The 25,291-nt window shown below is 38.8% G+C and overlaps 1 protein-coding gene across 1 annotated transcript in view; it reads right to left on the bottom strand.

Moving 5' to 3' along the window:
• Positions 1-25,291, bottom strand: part of Enox2 (ecto-NOX disulfide-thiol exchanger 2) — an 80,558-nt gene that overhangs the window by 38,831 nt on the left and 16,436 nt on the right. Inside the window, exons 3-6 of the mRNA XM_036174691.1 lie at positions 20,016-20,222; positions 12,172-12,405; positions 9,544-9,756; positions 6,926-7,032 (exon numbers count right to left, since the gene is read on the bottom strand). Of these exons, the coding sequence (XP_036030584.1) occupies positions 6,926-7,032; positions 9,544-9,756; positions 12,172-12,405; positions 20,016-20,222 (761 nt within the window). The remainder of the gene's footprint in view (positions 1-6,925; positions 7,033-9,543; positions 9,757-12,171; positions 12,406-20,015; positions 20,223-25,291) is intronic.

A 25,291-nucleotide genomic window follows, 5' to 3' on the forward strand; every position in this document is an offset into this window, starting at 1 on the left:
TCATCTAATAACTGATGGAAATGGATGCAGAGATCCTCAGCCAGGCCCCAGGTGGAGCTCCAGGAGTCCAATTTTCAAGAAAGAGGAGAGACTGTAGGAGTGTAAGTTGTTGAGACCAAGATTGGAAAAGCACAGTGACAAATTGCCAAACGAATGGAAGCACATGAATTATGAATCAAAGGCTGTGGAGCCCCCAGCTGGATCAGGCCCTCTGGATGAGTGAGACATTTGAATAGCTTGAACTGCTTGGGAGGCACCCAGGCAGTGGGACCCAGACCTGTCCTTAGTGCATGAGCTGGTTGATTGGATCCTTGGGCTTATACAGGGACACTTTGCTCAGCCTGGAAGAAGGGGACTGGACCTGCCTGTACTGAATCCACCAGGTTGAATTGAATCCCCAGGGGAGTCTTGGCCCTGGAGGAGATGGGAAAGGAGGGGAGGGGCTCGGGGGAAGGTGGGGGTGGGGGCAGGAGGGGGAAAAGGCAATTAAAAAAAAGCCAAAAGCAAAAAAAAAAGAGAACATTTCTGTCCACAACTGCTGAGATATTCAGTGATGTGAAAAAATGTCAATAAATATAGTTGAAAAAAAAGAAAAAGAAAAATGAGACTATATTAATTCTTCAAAACACTTACTGCTGAAGTACTCTGCATCTATTTTCTGATGGGTCAGAAAAGCTTTGAGAAATAAATCCTTACAAAAACTTTCAGAGTAAAGGACTAGAAGGTGGCGTGCACCCAAAAAGGCATACTAATAGCTTAGACATAGGATCAGGTAGTGGGTAGATTCTTAGCTACTGAAGTACAGATATCAAAAGTAATAGCTGTACCTCAGATTTGCTCCATTTCTCATTCTGACATCTTGATACAGTACTGCAACCAAAATGTGGGAGAGGCATGCAACAACATTTTCAGTAATTAGCACGTGTTAATCACTACAGGAAATCTTATGAGACTCGTCACTGAAAGAATACTTTTTGAAAATAAGTGGCCCTCCCACCAGCAGTGGAGGGGAGTTACCCTTGCTCCACTTCCTCTCCAGCATAAGCTGTCTTCTGTGCTTTTGATCTTAGCCATTCTGACAGGTGTAAGGTGGTATCTCAGAGTCATTTTGATTTGCATTTCCAAGATAATTAGGGATGTTGAGCAATTCCTTAAATGTCTTTCAGCCATTTGAGCTTCCTCTGTTGAGAATTCTCTGTAGTTCTATAGCCCATTTCTTAATTGGACTGTTGGGCATTTTGATGTCTAATTTCTTGAGTTCTTTATATATTTTAGATATCAGCCCTCTGTCAGATGTGGGGTTGGTGAAGACCTTTCCCCATTCTGTAGGCTGTCGCTTTTTCTTGTTGATCATGTCCTTTGCTCTACAAAAGCTTTTCAGTTTCAACAGGTCCCATTGAATGATTGTTTCTCTCAGTGTCTGTGCTACTGCTGTTATATTTAGAAAGTGATCTCCTATGTCAATTTGTTCAAGACTACTTCCTACTTTCTCTTCTATCAGGTTCAGAGTAACTGGATTTATGTTGAGGCCTTTGATCCACTTGGACTTAATGCAAGCTTGTACAGATACTTTGGAAATCAATATGGTGCTTCCTTAGAAAATTGGGAATCCATCTCCCCCAAGACCCAGCTATACCACTCTTGGGCATATAACCAAATAATGCTCAATCATACCACAAGGGAAATTGCTCAGCTATGTTCATATCAGCATTGTTTGTAATAGCCAGAACCTGGAAACAACCTAGATGCCCTTCAACTGAAGAATGGATAAGGAAAATATGGTATATATACACAATGGAGTACTACTCAGCAGAGAAAAACAATGACATCATGAGGTTTGCAGGAAAATGTATGGATCTAGAAAAAATCATCCTGAGTAAGGTAACCCAGATTCAAAAAGACAAACATGGTATGTACTCACTCATAGTAGGATACTAGATGTAAAACAAAGATGACTAGAATGCTACACAACTCCAGGGAGGCTACCTAGAAAATGGGACCCTAGGAAAGACACAGGGATCACTCAATGACAGAGAAATGGATGAGATCTACATGAACAACCTGGACAAGAGTGGGAGTAATGAAGGGCAAGGTTCGAGGGAAAGAAAGCTTAGGGGAGCAAGAAATCCCAGCTGGATCAAGAACAGAAAGGGAGAACAAGGAATAACAGACCATGATAAATGAAGACCACATGAGAACAGGAAGAAGCAAAATGTTAGAGAGGTCCCCAGAAATCCACAATGATACCTCCACTGTAGACTACTGGCAATAGTAAGGAGAAAGTCCGAACTGACCTAGTCTGGTGATCAGATGGCCAAACACCCTAACTGTCATGCTAGAACTCTCATCAAATAACTGGTGGAAGTGGATGCAGAGATCCTTTGCCAGGCCGCAGATGGAGCTCCACGAGTCCAATTGGCGAGAAAGAGGAGGGATTGTATGAGTGAGAATTTGTTCAGACTAAGATTGGAAAAAGCACATGTACAAATAGCCAAACTAATGGAAACACATGAATTATGAACCAAAAGCTGTGGAGCCCCCAACTGGATAAGTGAGACAATTGAATAGCTTGAACTGTTTGGAGGACACCCAGGCAGTGGGACCAGGATCTGTCCTTAGTGCATGAGCTGGCTGTTTGGAACCTGGGGCTTATGTGGGGACACTCTGTTCAGCCTAGAAGGAGGGGACTGGACTTGCCTGTACTGAATCTACCGGGTTGAGTTGAATCCCCATGGGAGTCTTTGCCCTGGAGGAGATGGGAATGGGGGTAGGGGCTGGAGGGAAGGCAGGGGTGGGGGTGGGAGTGGGAAGTACTGAGGAACCCATGGCTGATATGTAAAATTGAAACACAAATATCCGTATTAAAAAAATAAAATTTGATATAAAAAACAATTAAAAAAAAAGAAAGTAAGTGGTCCTAAAGTTTCTATGACACCCTTTTGCCCACTGTAAATACATGGTACATCTCATTTCAACAATGAACAGGTAGTAATTTCTGAAATAGCATTGTAATGATTTTGAGTCTGCTCTAATGGTGGCAACCTTTTCTGAGATTTAGAAATTGACTCTGCTCCACAATGGAGAACAAGATGCACTTTCATCTAGAAGGAAACAAAGCAGAGACAGAAGGAAATGCATGCAAAGAACCACTTTGTACCAGTTGACATCTTTGATTTATTACAAAGTAAGCAAATCATAAATCATTACACATTAATTATTTAACCCTTGTTTCCCAAAAAGTTATGTGGACTTTAATTGATCTTACTCATGTTTTACAATAGGAACGTTATTACCAGAATACCAACACTCCTTATTAAATGTGTAACAAGATCCTACTCACCTACATTTTTTTTTTCAGTAATTACAAGAACTATGGTAGAAAAGGAGTCATGAGGGAATAGAAAAGAACAGAGGCTAGGGAAATAAGTAGCTTGTACACTCACAAAACAATTTGATTCTGAGATACCATTTAATAAAATGAAGCAACTCACAAACACAGGTTTGTCTCTTGCATGGTAAATAATGGACATACAAATTAGGTTGATATAAAATTGGGTTAGTATGCTTTTGGATGGCAGAAGTCCAACAGCCAGTCTTCATGCAAGTTAGTACTAAAACAAAGGGCACTGATGACTTCATTATCCATCTACAAACAGTTCTTCAGAGTATGAAATGGAAGTAAATGGAAAAGGTTATTTTGCCAATTATAATCATCAAAGCCCTTTTCTTTTAGCTCTATGGTGTAAAATATTCTATGAGGAAGGATGCAAGAGGCTATCATCTTAATGCTTATGGCTATGATTCTAGTTTTTATACATTTTCCAAGGTGTAGCACCTAGTATTGGTGAGTTTGAGCAAAAGACAGATTTTCAAAAAATTCTGTAGAAAAGAGTCCCCATAGCAAATACAACTGTGACTGTAGGCATCAACTTGCAGTAAGAGGAAGGGCTTTGGCCCTTTCTTAGCATCTTTTTTCTGCTTCATTTCTAGGAGCCAAACCAGGAAATTAAAGCAATTCAGAAGACTCATTGCCAAACTAGTCAGCGTGGCATGTACATTCATCATATCTAACTTCCTCAAAGATGGATTTTTCTAAGTTTATGCTCTATCATTCACTCAGCAGAATATGAATACTGGTAGATGCATGACAGTGAGACAAGGAACAGGTACCATCTGACATAAGGCTTCCACCAGCTGATTTGTTCCCTGAGGCAACTGGGAAGAAGTTGTCAGAACTTCTAACTTGATGGAACACCTGACTCTTGAGTTGTTCTGATTTTCAGTGGGGTGCTAAAAGGCAGCCACATCTTAAGAGGATAGCTTTTTACACTTCCCATAGGGCTCATCTTTTAAGTGTTCTTAGTGGTTTGCTATCAGTGGAGAATTTACAGAGTTGAAAGCAAAAAGAAAAATAATAGGAAAACCAAACCACAGTTCAAGAGACTGCAATATAAAATGGAAGAACTCTTTGGGGTTTAGGGAAGGCAAGCTCAAAAGAAGGCCACAAGATATGTCTCCTTTTTGAATATAAAACCAGAGGAAAGTCCTGAGCTAGCTTTGTCTCACTGTCAGTAGTAGTTTTACTTACCAAGGCTGAGGAAGGTGGGTTTTGATTTAACCCAACCAAATACACTGGAAGCAGGTTTGGTCAATAAGGCACAGATGGAAGATGTAGCTCTTGGCAAATCATGATGCCCATGTATCTTATCACCACACCCTGCCAAGGAGGCTTTACAAAAGTACTGTGTAATGGGGTGTATGATTCTCAGTTTTCTAGAGCTCTAGAGAAATGTCCGGTTCAACACAATAGCTATCTTTACTATGAACCTAATGTAACTGAAGTACAAAGTATATACTTCCTAGGTAGTCAGGCTTGGTATATACAGATCCTTGATGGGGAAATCTTTTGAGATAAGGGTTCATTATATAGTTTAGGATGGTACTGAATGCATGATCCTCCTGCCTCAGCCTGCTGTTATTGATTACAAGTGTGTGGTACCACATGTGCTTTGGGGAATATGTTATTGCCTGATAGTTGTTACCTTGAGAAGCCAATCCCTTCCTTCTCTGCACTGGCAGGGCTTTACTTAAAATTTCTGGGCAGCTTAGATATCAGAACATCTAAAGGTATGCAGGATTATGTGTGTTAAAGGGAGGGGAGGTATTTAGTACAGGTTAAGAATTACTAATCCACCAAATGCAAAATCTAAAATGTTTCCAAAATTGAAAATGTTTGAGTGCCAACATGATGCTAGTGATCAAAAATTAATGATGATGCTATTAGCCTTTTATAATTCTATACACTCACTGGACAGATATCTTCAAGAGATTTCTCAGGGAATCCCAGTTCTCTCTTCTGAGCTATAACTGATGCCTTACAGACTACAAGTTTAGGACCAAGGTTTGGCTTATTTTTCCTTAAATATTTGTTAAGGTTTTAAGCCGTTCCCATACAAATTGTCACAGAGGACAGTTTGGAAAGACTATTGCCTTCATTTCAAAGGCTAGGAAACTAGTCTCACAGAGATTAGATGACCTGTTCAAAACTACGTGAAAGTCTGTAGCAGAGATCAGAGGAGAATAATTTCTACTCTGCTTCCTACTTGTGTAATTTTGTGAAATCATTTAACATTTCTGCATTTCAGTTTTATTACATGCAAAACATGGATTCTACACCTACTCATTATCCTGTATTGAGTTAATAATAAATTGAAATAACACCATTTACATTTTTCAAACTGCTTATACATTTCTTAAACATTTAATCTTATAAAATTGGCTTCATTATTATCATCACCAATTAACAGGTAAAGAAATAGGGATCAAGAGATACTGAATAACTTGCTCAATCCACTAAGCTACAAATGTAACAAAAGCTGATACTTGAATTCTTGTTAGACTCTCACTCCATAAGTAGTCTGCATTACACTATATCGACTGTAAGGCTTACACTTAGGTGATATAACCAGTGCAAAGTGCTTTATGAACCTAAGTGTTGGGTACTGAGGTTTTAGTTCATGGAAAGGTGTCTGTCTAGAACATTCAAGTCCCTGAGTTCAATTGCCAGCATGGAAAAAGAGAAACAGGAACATGAGAACTAGTACTATGGATACAATGAATTTTTTTTTTTTTACCAGAATGGCTAAACAAACCATAGATGAAGTTGAAAAAGTTGCTATACAAAACACACACACACACACACACACACACACACACACACACACATCAGGCACAGGGAAAGAGGCTTCCTATAGGCACAAAAGAACCTGAGATACCTATGAAGACATTTCCACAGGTAGCTCAGTGGAAACAAATCTCCCATGCGCTTCAACTTCAGATTCAGGCTAATAACCTAATCATACTACACATATTGCAGTGTTACGTTAAAGATTTACTTGAGCACAAGCAGAGGGTACATGGGTCGACCTTGATCTGAAATCACAGTCTTCTTTTCCATTTAAATCTCCCAACTATACAGCTGGAGAGATTTGATAAAAGAAGCTCAGAGATGTCTTTGCTCCAAAGTACCAGCACATAGCTTCTAGCCTCAACTGTCAATGCACTCTAATAAATGGAAGACAGCATTAATATTACTAATGCTAGAAACATAGGTCAGTAACTATTATTGTACTCAAGACTAGATAGTGTGGAGAAGTAAACTTACAATTATCCCAGCTGCATTTTCACTATTAAGATTTCTATCCAGCAGGATGCATTTAAGACAATATGTGCACATTTCTTACCCTTTTGACAGCAAGTGGTCTGGACGTTGACAGGGTATAGAACACATTTCAGTGTTTCATTAGGGCCTTGTTATGACCATGCGAACTTGGCACTATTTAATTCTGGTTAAACTCCAAGTCAATAACTTGTTAAGGAAGGAAACTGTCCCCATGAGGAGCTACCCCAGTAGAAAGGTACCAACCTCAGCTTGTTTGCACCAAACACTGATGTTTTTACGCTGGGCTTTTGTGAAGTGGTCCCATGCCTTCTGTTTGGAAGCAGAATGGTACACAGCTACTATCTGCTCAACTGCAGTATCCAATCAGCAGTCAAATCAGGCCAAATCATCGAGGGATGGAAAAAGGGAGAGAAAATAAACAGAAACATGAGATTTGCTTCATCAAGTTGTTATGACACAAACCAGGCTGTGACTGTAGTTAGATAAGATTGCATAGGCCAAGGTACTTTATTAGTTACTTTTCTCATGGCTGTGATAAATTCTGATGAGAAGCAACTGAAGGAAGGAAGGGTCTATTTGGGCTCACAGTTTAAGAAGGGACACATTTAATTATGGCAGGGAAGGCATGGCGGAAAGAGTGTGAGGTGGTCAGTCTATGGCAGCTAGGAAGCACAGAGCAGACAGGAAGTGGGGCAGGACAGCTGCTCTCAGTGATCTTCTGCTTCCAGTGAAGTTATAGCACCTAAAAGTTACACAACCTTCAAAACAGCACCACCAATTGGGGACCAAGAGTTCAAACACATGAGCCTATGGGGGCAGTTCACACTCAAATCAGAACAGGTGCTACTATTTTAAAAGGGACTCAAGGAAAGAGACATCAATATACAGGAAGAAGAAACTCCCAGTTTGGGGTATGATGATGAGCAAATTTTTTAATGTAAAAATTGTGTATTCATTTAGGTGAAAAGAGAGCAACAGTCAAAATAAATGTATTTTAGGTTCAGATTTTATATTTAGTTGAGTGCATGAACTCTGCATAGCATGGAAGCAAACTACACTACTGGGTTCTTTAATTTATTTAATATTGTTGTAAATTAATTTGTAGATAACATATAAAACAATGGGTTTCATTATAACATTTTCATACATATATATGATTGTGTGTTTCTCATATGCACCGTCTCCTTTTATTAAGTAGCCCTCTGAAATAAAGTGGAATGCTTAACTTCAAGGAAAATTTGTTTTTCATTATTCCAAGGGATGTTTAACCAGAAGCATCAAATCAAAATATAAAATGGTTGAGTCTATATTAAGTACACTTACATAGGCTTGTTGACGAGAGAAAAATTTATGAAAGAAATCTTTGTGAATACAGTCCTAGAGGATATCTCTCAAGGTTCCTTAACTGTCAAAAGGGGGAGTATACACAAATCTTTGGTCCCCCCCCAACTAGTGTGTGTGTGTGTGTGTGTGTGTGTGTGTGTGTGTATGTGTGCACGCGTGCATGCTCGCCAGTCTTTTCATCCCATCATGTTGGTTCTGTAGGTCAGACTTCATTTTCTTTAACCTGCTGAGACATCTCTCTGGCTCAAGTGAAGAGAAACTTAAATAAGAGTATTTGGAGAGAAACAAAAGCAGGAGAAGAACCCCTGCTTCTAACAGCAAGAAAATGCAGAGATAGGACTTTCTATCTTTACAGTCAGCTTTTCACTGTGCTCTAACAATTTAAGGATTCCCACAATTCTTGCTGCTTTCTTTTTCCACTTATCCTGAAGATATGTGCTTTCCCCTTTTGGATTTTATGTCTATATATACTTCCAAAGTATGAGCAAAAGTGGAGGAACTCCTTACTCCCAATTACATCTGAGTCAAATATGGAGAGAAAAGTATAGGAAGGGTAGACCATAACTGCTTAAAAGCAAAATCATAAAACTGCCCCAATTCCTAAGGTGAATATAGCTCCTTATTGAGAAGATGTGGTCATATAATTTTGTTACATGGTAAACAAAAAATTTACTTGAGAGTTTATCTGATCTACCTCATTTAACAAAACTTAGATAGATCTGAAGTGGTATAACTAAAAATGGCCATTTCAATGGCTTCTCACCTCTATGGTATCTATCATATCTAGTAAAGATAATGGAAGAAAACTAAATTGAAAATGTAGAAGTAGCAAATTTATTTTTTTATGTAATCATCTTGGGAAAATACAATACTATTTACTACCACAAGTTCCTAAACAGCATATTACATTATGATAATCGTGTAAATCAGAAGACACACAGCCATAAAATCCTAACATCATATTCTAACTTCAGCAATAAAATATCTAATCCTCTACTGAGGACCAGGGTTGTAAAAGGATGAGCTACTGCCTGCCTACATCCCAGTGCTTCTGCAGAGCTGAAGAAGCCAAACCAGAGAAAATAGAAATAGGGTGTTCACATGTATCCTGTGAAATTAGGGCTTTGGCATTTGACAAAACTAGGTAGTGGTTTTCAACATAGGGGTCATGATTCTTTTGGGGGATCAAATGACTCATTCACAGAGGTCATCTATCAGATACCTTGCATATCAGATATTTACATTACAATTAACAACAGTAGCAAAATTACAGTTATGAAGTAGCAACAAAAATAATTTTATGTCTGGGGGTCACCACAACATGAGGAACTGGATTAAAGGGTCGCAGCATTGGGAAGGTTGAGAACCACTGATAGTAAGAGAGCCCAAGGCAGCTAAGAAGGTTATCTAGCCACTTGAAATACATAGCTTTGCAGGCCTTGGATCCTGTGTAGGGCAAGTGGTGATTAAGTGATGGGGTCTCTCAGCCTTTCAGCAGAACTTTAACTTCCACTTACACTGAATAAGAATTCCAGAAAGGGCCTGCTTGAACTTCTCTTTTGCTTCTTCCATTTCTTTTTCATGGGCAGCTTTCTCGTTCAGCAGGCGACGGACATGGCTGTTGGCTGACTGGATCATGGAGTAGAAGTGGTTGGCACTGCGGCGGTTCACTTCTCCTCTCTCTATCCAGGTGAGCAAGGTCTGCACAGCTTCCGAGAATTTGGAATCATCTGAAACAAAGAGTCTGTTTTGAAAACTACTGCAGTGACAAAATATCAATTGATTTTCACAAGATGCTGGCAAAGAGGTCATCAGGGATTTTGGCAGTTACAGTTATATGAATTAGCGAAGGTAAGGAACCTCACATGTGTGTACACATGCACACACAGGCAGACTGGTTATGGCTTATGAAGAGCTTCAGAAAGAGGATGGCTTCTTTCCTTCCAAAAATTTCTGGGGTTGTAACTTAGTGTGTGGCAGGTCCTAATTTATATCCCCAGGAAACACACACATACATACACACACACACACACACACACACACACACACACACACACACACTCCCTCCCTCAAACAAAATCATGTTTATACTATGGTAGTTTCCAGGTATTGAGAATTTCTTAATTTATCTGATTATTTGAGAGAGAGAGAGGGAGGTGAGGGAAATGGGGAGAGAGAGAGAGGAAGAGAAACAGAGACAGACAGACACACAAGCATGCATGCAGGCCTGCACACATACACACACACCCACAGAGAGGGGAAAATTAACAATGAGGGAATTTCACAATTCCATAATCTTGAATTTTAATAAGGAAAAGTCAGTGAAAATGTTGCATGTAAGTTGGATATGTCAGTACCTTTACCCTGGATACATGTCATTATAGTTATGGAAAAGCCTAAGGAAAGAGTCCAATGTGTAGTTCTTTATAGACAAGCATTTGTATCTTCAGTCTTTAGTAATAGCTCTCTGGAATACAACCCAGAGCTCCTCATCCTTCCACTCAGTCCCAGTCAAGATCTAGTTTGACACTTTTATTTCCATGTGTCCTCACATCCTTTTTCTCTTGCCTTCAAGTAGATTTCTGCAGTTCACCAGGAGCCATCCTGTAATGTTAATAGAGTAGCACAGTTCTTCCATACCTTCCAGGCCTTCTTCCCCAGCTACCTACTTACATATTCTGTTCTGATGGACTTGTGAGAAAGACTCTAATGGCATTCCATTGAAGCTATATTCTAGAGCTTCACATCCCTCTCTGGCTAAAAGCTCTTAGTCAAGTAGAAATATCTTGCTCTGCAATTTTCTTTTCTTGGCCCCTGCCCTTATTTTTCAGTGCAGACATAATGGTAGATGAGTCTTTCCCACATAGCAGCTTCTCATTTCATTATTTGGATACAGTCGTTTATGTTGATGCTGCTTGTGCTTCTCTTGAGGGCTGTGCAACCAGCAAATTCTTCTTTTTTCTTTAATATAAAATGTCTTGTTTAGTGTCATGTGAATAGACAAGTCTTAGAACAGGCATCTCACCGTTGCGAAAGCTTCTCTAGTGTTTCAAAATGTGCCATTATTTCTGTTCAGTTTGGGATGCTATGCTTTCTGTTTTTCCCTTGCAGAAAGTCAAAATCAATCCAAAGAGATTTCTTAAATGTGATTTAAACAAGTTTGGTAAGTGTGACCTATTTATTTAGAAAGTAGAATTAGCAGAATCTTGCTGAAATGAAAGCACAGAAGCAGGGCAAATTCATACCATTAGAGCTGGGTCAGTGTCATGTCATCAGTAAGGTCAATGGGACAGCAGGCATTCATTCAATAAAATCAACTGTACACAGAAAATGAGAGACTGGATTTGAGTTACTAAGACAAGAGAACAGGCAAGGTGATTAATGTCAAATTAGCAAAGTGGCTCTAAGAATCAAGCAAGAACAGGAATCAAAACTAAAGGAGTTTGCATTACCAATATTTAGAAGTCTCCATAGACGCTTTGTAGAATAACTTGGCCTTTAACAACGATAAAGACTTCTATTCTTGGGTAGTAGCTAAGTCTTCAGGGTAATCAATACACATGATAACTAATTCCTGGGCCTCCATTTTGCCTATCTTTTTTTTGGTCTATTTATTTTGAGATAGGAGTTCATTCTATAACTCAGCCTGGCCTGCAATTCTTGGTGATCCTCCTGCCTCAGCTTCCATTACAAGCATGCCTCACTATAGCAGCTCATTTTGACATCTTTAAAATGAAGACTTTACTGGAATTTCACAGGGTCATATCCAGTTCTATCATGTTGTTGTACTCACTGATTGAAAATTCAAATCTCACTAGTGCCCACGAAGAAAGAGGGCACATGTAGGTCCTAAACCATGAATCACACCTCAAATTTTCTAGTGTGGTAAGTGGGAAAATATTTCTTCTTAGTTATCTGATGTCTGGATAGAAAAATGCCAGCCTTTGAGACAATGAAGGAACAGAGACACATGTAGGATGGACAAATTTCCAGTTTCTAGAGTTACTTGGTACTATCAGCAAGCCTCCAACACAAGAAATGCTAGGATCTATTAGCAGGAATGGAAAGGGATACTCCAACAGCACAATGATATTTATCACAATTCCCCAGTTCATTCAATCATGGAGCTTGAATGCCTTCTATACCTTTTAGTTTCTCAGCAACAATGCTGCATTCGTGATCTGAATAGTGGACCACTGGGGGTGGGGAGGGTGGACGCAGTCTTTCCTCCTCCATCCGTCTACGGTGCCGCTCCTCCCTTGCTAGCATACGCTGTTTACATTCCCACTCATACAAGTCATCCCGAGCCTGGGCAAAGTCAACATGGAGCCGGCCTGTGTCCTTCTTGTCAGTACTTGAGCCCAGGCGAATTCGGTAACCTAAATTAAAGGAGAATAGGGGAAGGGAGAAGAGACTAGTTAGCCAACAGCTATATGTACTTTTCTAAGTTCAGTGTCTTAGAGATGGTTTGAGTAGTTTTAAGTGATCACACAATACCAAATTCTCTCTTAGTGCTATCAAGGTGAATCATCAAAGGACGTAGATTCCAATCTCATTTTGTATAATGTACACTGTATTGGTAAGTTATCATGTGTCGATTGAACTTACTGAGAAGGCAGAACTGGAAATGGAGTTGCCTCTCCTCCCTCTATTTCAGACCCAATTCTATGTGTCTCAAAGTGTCCTCCAAAGCCTGTTGTCTGGGGCTAGGCTGCCCACTTCCACTCTGTGACAGGGAGGGGAAAAGAACTGCCAAAGAGTCCAAGAGTAAAAATCACTGTACCCCTCAGAGCAACTAGATGGTAAATCATTTCCAGCAGATGTTACTATTATTTATCGCAAGACATAAAAGTATCTACAGTGGGAAAGAGGATCCAGAAGTTCAGCCATACATTCATCAATGGAGACAAAGCTCAACTGGGAACTCCAGCTGACTGGTTCAACTTCTCCAGGTGGTTTCTGATGGATGCTCGGAGGGCCCACTTTGATGATGCTAGCTCTATCTGTTGCCTTCTTTTTTTTTTAAACTTGGAAGCCTCACTCAAGGAAATACTCTGTTCTGTCCAGGAGTGATGTTTGGGAACTTCAGCTGGCTGTCTCATGAGGGTTTCTGTAGTCCGTCTCTGCTGATGTTTGTAAGTCTCAATTTTTAGCATGTTACCTTAGTTTTGTTGTTCTTTTACTTGGGAGTCCTTATCTAAGAGGACATTCTGCTCTGCATGGGACTCAATGGAGCTTTCCCAGTGGATTTCTTTTGGGTATTTCCAGTACTAAATTTGATGGTATTTTGTCCTTTTTCTTCTTTTACTTTGGCTTATCATATACTTAATAAACTTATTCATTAAAAACAAGTATGGCTATCAACAGATCATTCTCCAGACCATGCAGAACACCTCTTTAACAACAGTTTTCTATTCTATGGGTTTAGATGATCTTGATTTTAGGATACCTTCTCTCTACTTTGCCATCTGACATGACATCAAGAATGAGATTGGAGCTCAGGGATATGGCTCAGTATTTGCTGTATAACTGAAGAACTGAGTTCAAATCCCCCAAATCCCAGAATCCCCATAAAAAGCCAGGCATGGTAACAAATATCTGTAATCCAAATGCTCTTATGATGAGATGGGAGATGGAGATGGAGATGGGAGGGGGATCCTCAGGAGCTCAATTGCAAGCTACCATGGCATCAGAGCTATGAACAAGAGATCCTGTCTCAAATGAGGTGGAAGACAAGGGCTGACACACATGATCACATTTACACACAGAAATGTCCTCATGCATACATATACATACACATAATACATTTGCATATAAATGCAAGAGTAAGATAAAACAAAACAACATCAAGGAAAAGATGAACCTTATATTGTACCAAGGGCTGGGAAGAATAGAAATGGCATTTCTCACCTATGGTGTTCTTAGATAATTTCACAAATGTAAGTTATATCATCCCATAGAATTTTAGTAAAATGTAAATGCATTAGCCTGTAATTTAAATTTTAAAAATTGTTTCCTGGATGTAATTGGGAACTCTGGACTACTTTCCTTTCTGGGAGAGAAATGAAATAGATGGGGGTTGGTATATAATGTAGTGGTACATAGTTTGGGATACTAAATGCTGTTGATGTAATTAGAACAGTCAGAGAACTTGGATTTAGAAAATCAGGACCTACTTCCTACTTCTGCTTTTTGTGCCAGTTACATCACCTAAGCAAAGTTTCTTGACAAACCATTAAGATTTTGTTTAGTACATTTTGTGTTTCAGGAGCTCAGACAGATACTTATATATACATCCATCTCATTTCATTCTTAGCAAACTATATAGCAAACATTTTACCAAAGAGAAAGATAAGCATCAGAGAAGGTAGACAGGTTAAACAACTTGCCCTGGGGGGTAGGGGTGGGGGTAGAATACAACTGGCAGAGTTAGAATTTGAATCTAGGATGTTAGATTTGTAGAATTATTGAGCTTTCTTCTATTCTGCTGAGTAATGCCCAATATAGACTTTGTTCCTTGATAAGCAATGGGGGGAGGTCACATTTATCTCCCTCCTTAAATAATAAACACATGCCAGTGGTAGTAGTGGCACGTGCCTTTAATTCCAGTATTTGGTAGGCTAAGGCATGGAGATTTCTGAGTTCAAGCCAGCCTGATCTACAGAGCAAGTTCCAAGACAGCCAGGGATACACAGAGAGACCCTGTCTTGGAAAAAAAAAGTAAACACATGAAAAACAGTGTTTAAGATGCTGGACCATGAAGGCAGTGAGCAGTGGGAGACAATCCTGAGATGTTCCCTATGATTGCCCTAGGCTACAGTGCAGAGGTTTCCAGGTCTTAGTGCAGAATGGGAAGTTCAGATTCAGCCAGCTGGTCTTCCCTGGGATTCTGTGAAGACTATGGTAAACAGAGTTCATAATGTAGAGTATCAAAAGGGAGGGGTTTGCAAAGGGAAAGAATTTAAGAGATCTGTAGAAGAGATCTTCAGAGACTGTCACAATAATTTATTGGGATACTGATGCGTATACATATAAGTGGAAACCATCTGAACATTAGAAGTTGCAATCTCTGGAGTTCTCACAGTTCTGGAAATAGCTCCTTTTACCATCATATATAACAGAGCACTGGGTAATCAGAAAGGTTTTGCCTTAATAGCAAAGAAAAATTAGCCCTAGGCTTACTTAGGTCCTGCTGAACAGCACTTAGAAAGTAACCCTTAAAAGGATAAACATTTCCCAAGTCTCATACTTTCATTTCAGTACAAAGCTCAAGAGCATTATTTATAAGAATAAAAAAGTGTGTATCTCCACTAGTTGGTCATCCAATATGAAGTGGTCAGCCATGAAAACATACATACAAGTAACATTATACATATTAGCAGGTTGTATGTAGAAAATATTTGTAAAATCATATATGCATATAACTACAGTTAATGAAAAAAAGGCCATGAATTTGAGAGCAAAGAAAGGTATATGGGATGTTTGGAGAAAAGAAAGGGGGAAATGATGTAAGTATAATGTCAAAAACAAAAGATACAAAAAAATTATCTTTCTCAAACAAAAATAGTCATTTTTCCTTTCAAGACAGGTTCTTGTTATGTAGCCTAGGCTGTGCTGAAATTCACCATTCCCCTCAGTCTCCTGAATGCTAAGACTCATTCTTTCTGAAATATACAATTCTGAAAGAGGTCATCAGAACTGACTTATGCTATGAAAAACATTAAAGGAAATTCAAGCAGTGGGAAATGGCACCAAATGGAAATCTGAATCTCCGTAAGGGAAAGAAGAGCATACATAATGTATAATTCCACTTACAGGAAGTTCCAAGAAATGCTTAGTAATCTGATAAAGAACAGATAAGTGACTGCTTGACAATGAAATAAGAAGGACGAAAGAATTAGAAAAGAGGGACAAAGGAAGCTTTAGGGAGTGGAGGGTATGTTAATTCTTTTCATGATGATGATTTCATATCTGTATCATATATCACACACTGCATAATTATATTTGGAATTATGTGTCAATGATCATACCTATATGTTTCTATCAGTGTTATAATAGGTAATGACTAGTGACACAAAGGGTGACACCTATTTATTTTAGAAAGAACAATAACTACGTTTTATGAACAAACCTAAGACTCTTTACAGTTTGGTAGGGTACTTGCATACCGATTCATTTTACTAATCATCTAAGCCATTAGAAAAGTGGAGTCACAAATGAATTACACAAGAGATGAGGCTATGCAAGCCCTATAAACCCCAGTAAAGATGTTATGATGCTATGGGTTAGGTAGACCCAAAGGTGCTTAGACTCCAAAAAAACTGATTCTTCCTACATTTTTGCAACATCTTTTTTTGTTTGTTTGTTTTGTTTTGTTTCGTTTTGTTTTGTTTTGAAACAGGGTTTCTCTGTGTAGCTTTGTGCCTTTCCTGGATCTGGCTCTGTAGTCCAGGCTGGCCTTGAACTCACAGAGATCCCCTTGGCTCTGCCTCCTGAGTGCTGGGATTACAGGTGTGCACCACCACCGCCCTGGTGCAACATCTTTTAGAATAGGTTTTTATTGTTTTGTAATTTATAATAAAAGAATCTCATTCGAGAGATTTGTGGCACCTGTGACCTTCCCCAGGAGAATGCTCAAATTTAAAGGGCAAAATTTACTTATTTCCAGAACACTGATTGCCAGCCATCTCCTTCTATTTGGCAGCCCCACCGATGTTTGTAGGAGGTGAATGTAAACAGAGAATAGATTTCAGTCATGTTCAGATGGGTGCCTCCCAAACAGTATGTTTTCTTTTATGTCTAACTATTTAGGGCTTTGGAAACCTTCACATTCTTATTAAAACAGTCTATTGTGGACTGCTCTGTTATTGCTGCTAAGTGCTGTCTAATCTTCAGTAGTTAGATTCTGTAGCACTTAAAAACTGTAATAAGAGCATTCTGCATCTTACACCCCTCTCCTTTCCCCATGCTACTAGCCTACTTTTGCAAATTCTACATACCTTTTCCCTGGTCTATTGCAGCAGGCTTTAAACTGACCTCCTCTCCTCTTTTCTCTTCTTCCCTCTAATCCACTTTTCACAGAAATGCCAGATTAATCTTTCAGAGACAATCACTTTTCTTGTTCAAAATTGTCTTCCTTACTCCCTATTACCTGTGGAGTAAGAACCCAGTTGCTAAACCTTCCAATGTAGGCTAACAACTATTGTTTTCCAACCCTCTCTCATGCCTGCTTAATACACAAACCACCACTGACAGTCTCTTGAATGTTTGCCAAATTTTTCTACTTTTGTAATTCTGCTCATACGTTTCTTTGTTTCACTGTTGTCTTAATTACTTTTCGATTGCTATGACAAGACATGACAACCAATGAAACTTATAGAAGAGCTTATTGGGGCTTTCAGAGGGTTAGAGGCCATGACCATCATGGTGTGGAGCAAGGCAGGAGGACAGACAGGAGTAATTGCTAAAAGCTTATGTTCTTATCTATAAGTAGGAGGTAGCGAGAGCTAACTAGGAGGTCATGAGCTTTTCAAATCTCAAAGTCTGCCTCCAATTACACATCTCCTCCAATAAGGACACACCTCCTAATCCTTCTCAAATATTTCCACCAATTGGGGACCAAGTATTCAAATATATGAGCCTATGGGGGCCAATTTCATTCAAATTACCACAACAGTTAACTAGCAAATGCTTTCTCTTTGTCAAAGGCATGTGCTGCCAAGGAACTGGGTTTGATCCTTGGAAACTCATGTGACAGAAGGAGAGAACTGACCCCTGTAAATTGTTATCTGACCTCAAAATGCAGGCCATGATACATACACATGTCCATGCATGCACACATGCACGCACACACACACCACACCACACCACATCACACCACACCACTGATAAATAGAAAATAAAATAATAAATGTAAAATACAATTTACCTTTACCTTTTGGATATCCCCACTAGGATTCAGAAATATTCATATTCTCTCCGTCCCTCTTTCACTCCCTTTTCTATTATCTTTCCCTTCCCTATGGTAACTGTTACTATCAGCCATCATTATTACTAGTAGTGAGTGTGCCTTATCAGATGGATGTAGAAGCATGAGTTCTAGAATGGTGTAATAGATGACATGTTAGTATATAGTACAAAGTGCTGTGGGTGCACTCAGGAAAGTGTACCTAAACCATCTTGGGACATATTGAACAGGTAAATTAGAGAAAGATTTCCAGAGAGTTTATATCTGAGCTGTAGCATTAGGATATGAGTGTGTGTGTGTGTGTGTGTGTGTGTGTGTGTGTGTGTGTGTTAGAATGGCATACATAGACAAAATAATTACAGCAGAGGGATAGACATAAAACATTGTGGCATATTCTGGGACCTAAAATTTACTGTGTATTTGGCAAATGTGTAGAGAAAGAATTGGGATGTGACACTGAGAGGCAGAGCCTATCATTTACATCTTTAATGCCACATAAGCATTCACCCCCCCCCAAAAAAAAAGTCTGCAGGGAACCATGACCACTCCTAACAGTGACTTTGAAATTTTCAAAAGGATGACGGGACCCAACAAAGATGAATTCATGTGGACTATGGTAAAGCCATTAGCACCATGGAAAGATCGACTTTGGACTACAAACTGCTTAGGACAATTTTGAGATGGCTAGCTGAGGTGATCCAGCGTGACAGACTACTTGAACAAGGACTTGAAACAAGCTCTGCACTTTCTCATTAGGCAGCGGCTGCACAAATGAAACAGGGCTTGACAATTAACCCCAAAATAGAGGTTTTGTTAAAAAAAAAAAAAGGAGAATATAGATATGAGGTAGATCACTGAATCTACTCTGAGAAAAAAAGATAAAGAAATAATAGGGTAGATCATTGAATCTACACTAAAAAGAAAAAGGGAAAGATATAAAAATGACAAAAGGTAGATTATTGAAACTTTTTTGAAAAGAAAAGAGAATATGAATATGATAAGAAAAAATCAGTTTTTGAATCTACTTTTAAAAAGGAACTACTTGTTTTAAATAGGATAAGTAATGAAAATTTTTTTGTCTGAGTTTATCAAATGTTACTGGACTGGACACTGTTGTATATAAGGAGTTTTTCACCTGAATCTGTCAAATGTTAATGGACTAGACATCATTAATGTAATCTTGACTATGTATATTGTATATAATTATTTGATATTATTTTTCTTGTATTAGTTATAAGCTTTTTTAAATTTTAGACAAAAACAGGGGAAATGTGGTGGTATTGTGTTCCCGGAAATATTGTATTCCCAGAAATAAACTTATCTGGGGTCAGAGAGCAGGATGGCCACAATATTAAACATGAGGATAGGCAGTGGTAGCACACGCCTTTAATTCTAGCATTTCAGAGACAGAAATACCTCTGGATCTCTGAGTTCAAGGCCACATTAGAAACAGCCAGGCATGCTGACACATGCCTTTAATCCTAGAAATCCAGCCTTTAATCCCAGGGAGTGACGGCAGAAAGTAGAAAGATTATATAAGGCATGAAGACCAGAAACTAGAAGCATTAGGCTGGTTAAGCTTTTGGCTGGTTAAGCATTTGGCTGGTTAAGCATTCAGGCTTTGGAGCAGCACAGTTCAGCTGAGATCCATTCTGGATGAGGACTCAGAGACTTCCAGTCTGAGGAAACAAGACCAGCTGAGGAACTGGTGAGGTGAGGTAGTTGTGGCTTGTTCTGTGTCTCTGATCTCCCAGCATTCACCCCAATAACTGGCCTCGGGTTTGATTTTATTAATAAGAACCTTTAAGATTCATACTACATCAAAGTCTAGCTATTTCCAGATAGTTTAGAACTTCTGATGCCTTTAAGGAGGAAGGTTGGAGAGGAGGTAAGATGCCTTTTCCATCTTTTAGGGCAGAGGGAGTCCCTTTTAATTTACACACTTCTGCTAATGACCCAAATACTGTGCTCACAGATCTCTGCATTGTGCTCAGTGAGCACAATCCCCACATATCAACTTACCAGACAGATAAAGGGCTTTATCTACCATATACTCCTCAGCAAAGCGAATGTGACAGAAGTTCTTTTTGCTCTTCCGGATAGCAATGATTTCTCCACACTGCTCAAATACTTCCACAATGATCTGTTCTGTCCCATTTTCAGGCAGGCCACCCACAAATACTGTCTTACATCCTGGTGGTCTCTCTCGTGTTGCAGGTGGTGGGAGGTCTAAATTTAAAGGCAAAAGAATCTGGAATAAAAATACTTTCTTGAAACAGACCTCTTTGAAACCTGACTTTTTTCAGAGATAGTCTTATTGTCCCCTCAAAAACTTTAGCCTCCATGCTTGTCTCTGCTCCACAGAAAATTTATTGCATGATCCTGAAAAGCATTTTATCCGATGATTTTTGTGACTGTGGTTGCTATAGAATGAAGACCCATTCTGTCTGTCCCATCTAGAGAGCGTTAGTTGTGTTCCTTACTTTTGCTGTGATAAGCCTGTAATGTCAATATTTTGGTCATTTGTATTAAGGATAGTAAGGAGGGGAAATTTCACTTAGTTTAACTAATTGCATTCAGAAGCCTATATCCCTAGAGTCCCTGATAAGAGAGTCTGCTTAATACAGATGGCAGTTACTACATTCTATTTATGTTTTTGAAAGAAGTGGTTCACGACAAATTTGACAATTACAAGGTGAATATTTACAAAAGCATTTATAGCTGTTAGAAGAGCTTGGTTAAAGAAATTAGAGTACAAAGCACCCTTTTTATATTTTTAGGGATTTAAAAATATAAATACAAATAAGCCGTTCCTCTAATTTCTTGCTGGAGTAGTAAGGTCCAAAGCCAATCCTGTAGCATTTTAAAGGGGCATAAGACAGCAGAGACTCTAAGCTTGCCGGGAAAACCATTAACTAAAGTGAGATAAATCTTGCCACAGAGAGTCATTAAAAACATCCCTAATGAGATGGTTCTCCCTCTGCTTAAAAAGTGCTTTCCACTCATTGTATACATAAAGCTTGTTGGATCTGTCAGCTCCTTATTACTCTTTATATGTGTCAAAGCATTTTTTAAAGTGAAATCCTACAGTTCAAAGCCCAACAAAATAAAGCATCTTGGCCATGGTTTTTTTTTTTTTCCCCTTGTGTTGGTTTGTGTCTGCAAGGATTTATTTTGTGTAATCCGTTCTTCTGATTCAGCTCTCAACAATTCTTCCAGCTCAAGATTTGGAAGCTCAACAATCAGGGATTACAGCTCCCTTGTGAAAATAAACGAGTCTCATTCACAGATGAGGATGGAGCTTCTACCTGAGTCTTGTCCAAGCTGGCAAACAGTTGGTTTGGGAGCTTCCTTGGTTAGCAGTCTCCCTACCAACCTCACTTTGCTACTGCTGCCTGTCTTATTGGGGTGGCTGAGAAGACCAAGGTTTTCATGATGACACTCCTCTCTTAGTTAATAAAAAGGACAATGGGAGAACTTACAAACTCCTAATTTTTGAAGTCTGTAATTTTAAGAACTCACTGTTTCATTTTTTTTCCTTTTGTGTTGCATATGAGAAGTTTATAGGCAAAGAGAACATGTTAGAGTGAGCAGGAGTCTGAACTATTTTACTTACGACTACTAAGTGATGCTGTCATTTAGCAATCATGTAAGAAAGGGGTTGAGAATTGCTTTAGACTTAGGGTTTTTAACAACTGGAAAACAGTGTTGCCATCGTAATTCCAGTTATTTTTAACTCTGGTAGCATGAAACAATCAGCTTGGGAGTTAAGCACATAATGCCTGGTCCTATATCAATAAGCCCGATTTAATTCATTCAGGGTATAGCCTGTGCCTTTTTCTTTTTTCTTTTACTTTTTTCTAGCTTATCAGGCAGACTTAGTATGTAGTTAGGGTTGAAAGTCGCTGAGTATTCTGAGCTTCTAATATTACACAGGAAAATTCTTGGCTGAATGAAGTGTCTCATTTAAAGACATCACATGAGATAAAGATATTATAAACTTAGAACAGGAAAACCTGCATTTAAATCTTACTCAGTATCTCTGTGACCATGGAGAAGTTAGTTACATACAGCCTATGAAAACTCCTACTTTCAATAGGCCTTTTTGTTGTGTGATTATTGATACTACATTGACCATATTAGATGTTGTGCAATCCCTAGCACTTCTTAGATTCCTAATAAATAGTAGTCATTACAAATGTTAATATTTATTATAGAACCCAGGTCTCCTAATTCCCAATATGGTGCTTTTTAATACTCTACCTGTTGTCTGGAGTACAGTGTTAGTGAGGACCCAGACCTGTGAAATACAAACCCCCTTGATTTACCTGGATAAATCTGAGCTTGAGGAATTTATGGTCACAAAGATGCATACGGCTTTGACCACAGAATACAACCAAGCCACTGTATACACATTAATGAATTTTCAAGACCATCTGTTTAGATAGAGTTGTTTTCAAACAAAAAGCTTTAGAATAATGACCTATTTTAGAATAAAAAAGGCTTCTAGAACTTACTTTTAAAGGAGCTGTATGGTAAATAATACTTTTATGAAGAAAAAAATCACCTTTGTTATATGACTTGAACTTAGTTTATGCCTACTAGCAGACTAAGGAATATGTTGTTATTCTGCAAGTTACCTATAATACCCAGAATGAAAATGTCCATCCCCTGACTACATTTGTGGGAGTTAACATTTTGTGATGAAACCATACTTCAGGTGTTGTAATTCTTTTGTGGTGACTTCTGTTAAGTAATGGAACATAAAATCCACTAAGAATAATGTTAAGAATGCCAGGGATGCAACTGTTTTCCTTAAGTAAATATAGAAGACCTCTTTGATAGCATTTGCTGAGATTTAAATGCATGCCTGTAAGCAGGGAAAGGGCTGTACTGTCTTCATTAATTAACAGTTCAATGTCTTTGTTGTCTAGGCCTGATTTTCTAATCTTATTGAAATATAGTGATCAGTACAGAGTAATAAGAATCCCACAGGAGGACAAATTTAAACTCTACCTATTCATTAGGTAATGTGCTAGGCCCTGTAGTGCCTAAATCATCACTCAGTATCATGACAAAGAAAAGTTCAGGTAAAGATGCAAGATAACTGGAAGAATAAAGAACTAGTCTTTGGTAATGGAAAGGGAGGAGCTTCTAGCAATTTGATTTACATCCAAGCATCCACTGTAGGGAGTGTGTTAAGACTATCAGTATTAGGATCAGAATCCATTGCTGGGCTTTGAGAAGGGAGGCAGAGAACAGCACAAAAAACCAAAAACCATTTGCACAACATCCTGCTTTTCAGAGGAGCATCAGAGAATACTCAGTTGGTTTGTCAGAATGTATACAATGCAAAGTCTGTGAGTAGATTTTATTAGACAGCCCAAGAGCGAAGGCCTTAGAGACAATCAGTAGAGGTCAGACACATTTTTAAAGTAATCTCAGCTAATTGGAAACAATCAGAAGGCTGGAAAATTGTTATTAATGCCCAATTTACTCATTTATTTTAATTCTCTTTATAGAGTCCAGCTTTCAGAGGCAAAATGGGTTCTGTCTCTTTTGATATGGCAAAATGAAAAAAAAATTTGCTTTTTCTGGTTCCTGGGTGTTTTCACATGTGTCTGCACACAGGCAGCAGATGACTTTTCATCATTCATTCTTCATTCACTGTTCCTTCCAGTAGACTCAAGATCTAACCTGTCTGTACAGAAGGTGTTACAGGGGAAGGGAAAAACCCCGTGATGAAAGTGACGTCCTGAGAGGTGCCATTGCTCTGTTCTCTCAGTGGAGAAAACCACCAATTGAGAAGCAGTAAATCTTTGATAGCTATCCTGTGGAAAAGGTATGGATGCTGTAGGCAGCTCTTTTTTTTTTCCCCTATACTCCAAATCCTGGGAATAGGAGTCCAGTGCTTGGTCTTCTCCCCTTTAGTAAATTCTATTGAAGTTTTACATTAGGTCTTATGTTCCCTACTCTTGATAAGAGAGGTTAAGTTACTTACTAACATCTCATGGCTAATAAGAGGTAGAAAACTGAGCTATGAAACAAGGCCTGTGTTATTTCAGAGACAAAGTACTTAACTGCTAAGGTATTCTGCCTGCTCCAGCAAATGTAAAAAGCTCCATGTATTACAAGGCAACCTTCTTTTGTTTTTCTAGTATGTTTTGAGGAGTTTCACCTAGAGAAATACTTATAGTGGTAGTTTTTTGAAATGTAGTAGCTATAGTTTTACAGCTGAGTGAAGCTAGAGGTATCTAAGCTAATGTAACCCAACATCCTTAGTTTACAGGTAAAGAAACTGAGACAATAGGTAGTGTGGTTTAGAGGTTGATGCTCCTCTATTAATATCTGCCTTTTTTGGATACAGGGGGTCTCAATGAACCCGAAGCTCCTTAGTTAACTACACTGGTTGGCTAGCAAACCTCTGGGATCTGCCTGCCTCTGTTATCCTGTGCTGGAGACATGCACAAGCTTTTTATGGTGGTGCTGGTGATCTAAACTAAGGTCCTCTGGCTTGCATGGCAAACATGTTACTCACAGAATCTAGCCCCCTCTTTCTTTTTTACTTTTTGAAATGTTGGAGTTCCTCATCATGTTGCATTTTAATATTTATTTTTTATTTCTGTCTTTTGTTGGTCTGAATCATTCTTATTCCTTCAAAGCAGTTAAGCTTTCAAGAAGGATAAATGTGTCAATAGTATCAAATACAGCAGAAAGATAAAGTAAGGAATAAAAATCCAGTGCTCCCATTGGATTTAGTATCTAGATATAAATGTATTAGAAGGATTTACTACAGATTTAATTTCAGTACCTCCAATGCTAAAGTACTCCAGAAGAGAGTATACTTGGAGCTGGGCTAGAGGTAAGATTATGAGGTCAGAGCGCTCTTGAAACTGACTAAAGGGTATGTATGTGGCAAGTAGAAAAGATGGACTGAAGCAGTAATAAAGCACAGAAAGGTTTCTAAGGTCAGGCATTATACCACTGGTTCTCAACCTGTGGGTCGTGACCCCATTGGGTGTCAAACCACCCTTTCAGTTAAGAGCATAAGAAAACATAAATATTTACATTATAATTCATAACAGTAGCATATGGTGATATTTTATTTGTGCTGAAATGTAATTTTATTTCTATGTTAATGAATAATGTTGCCCGGTGGTCAGAGCTAATAGCAAGCCATAGCAGAAGTCTGGCAGTGGTAGCACATGGCCTTAATCCAATCACATGGCAGGCAGGGTCTGTGTGTTCAAGGATACAGCCAGCAGGGAGACACACGCCTTTAATCCAAGTAACAATCA

This window comes from Onychomys torridus, chromosome X, assembly GCF_903995425.1.
Source record: "Onychomys torridus chromosome X, mOncTor1.1, whole genome shotgun sequence".
Lineage (NCBI taxonomy): Eukaryota > Metazoa > Chordata > Mammalia > Rodentia > Cricetidae > Onychomys > Onychomys torridus.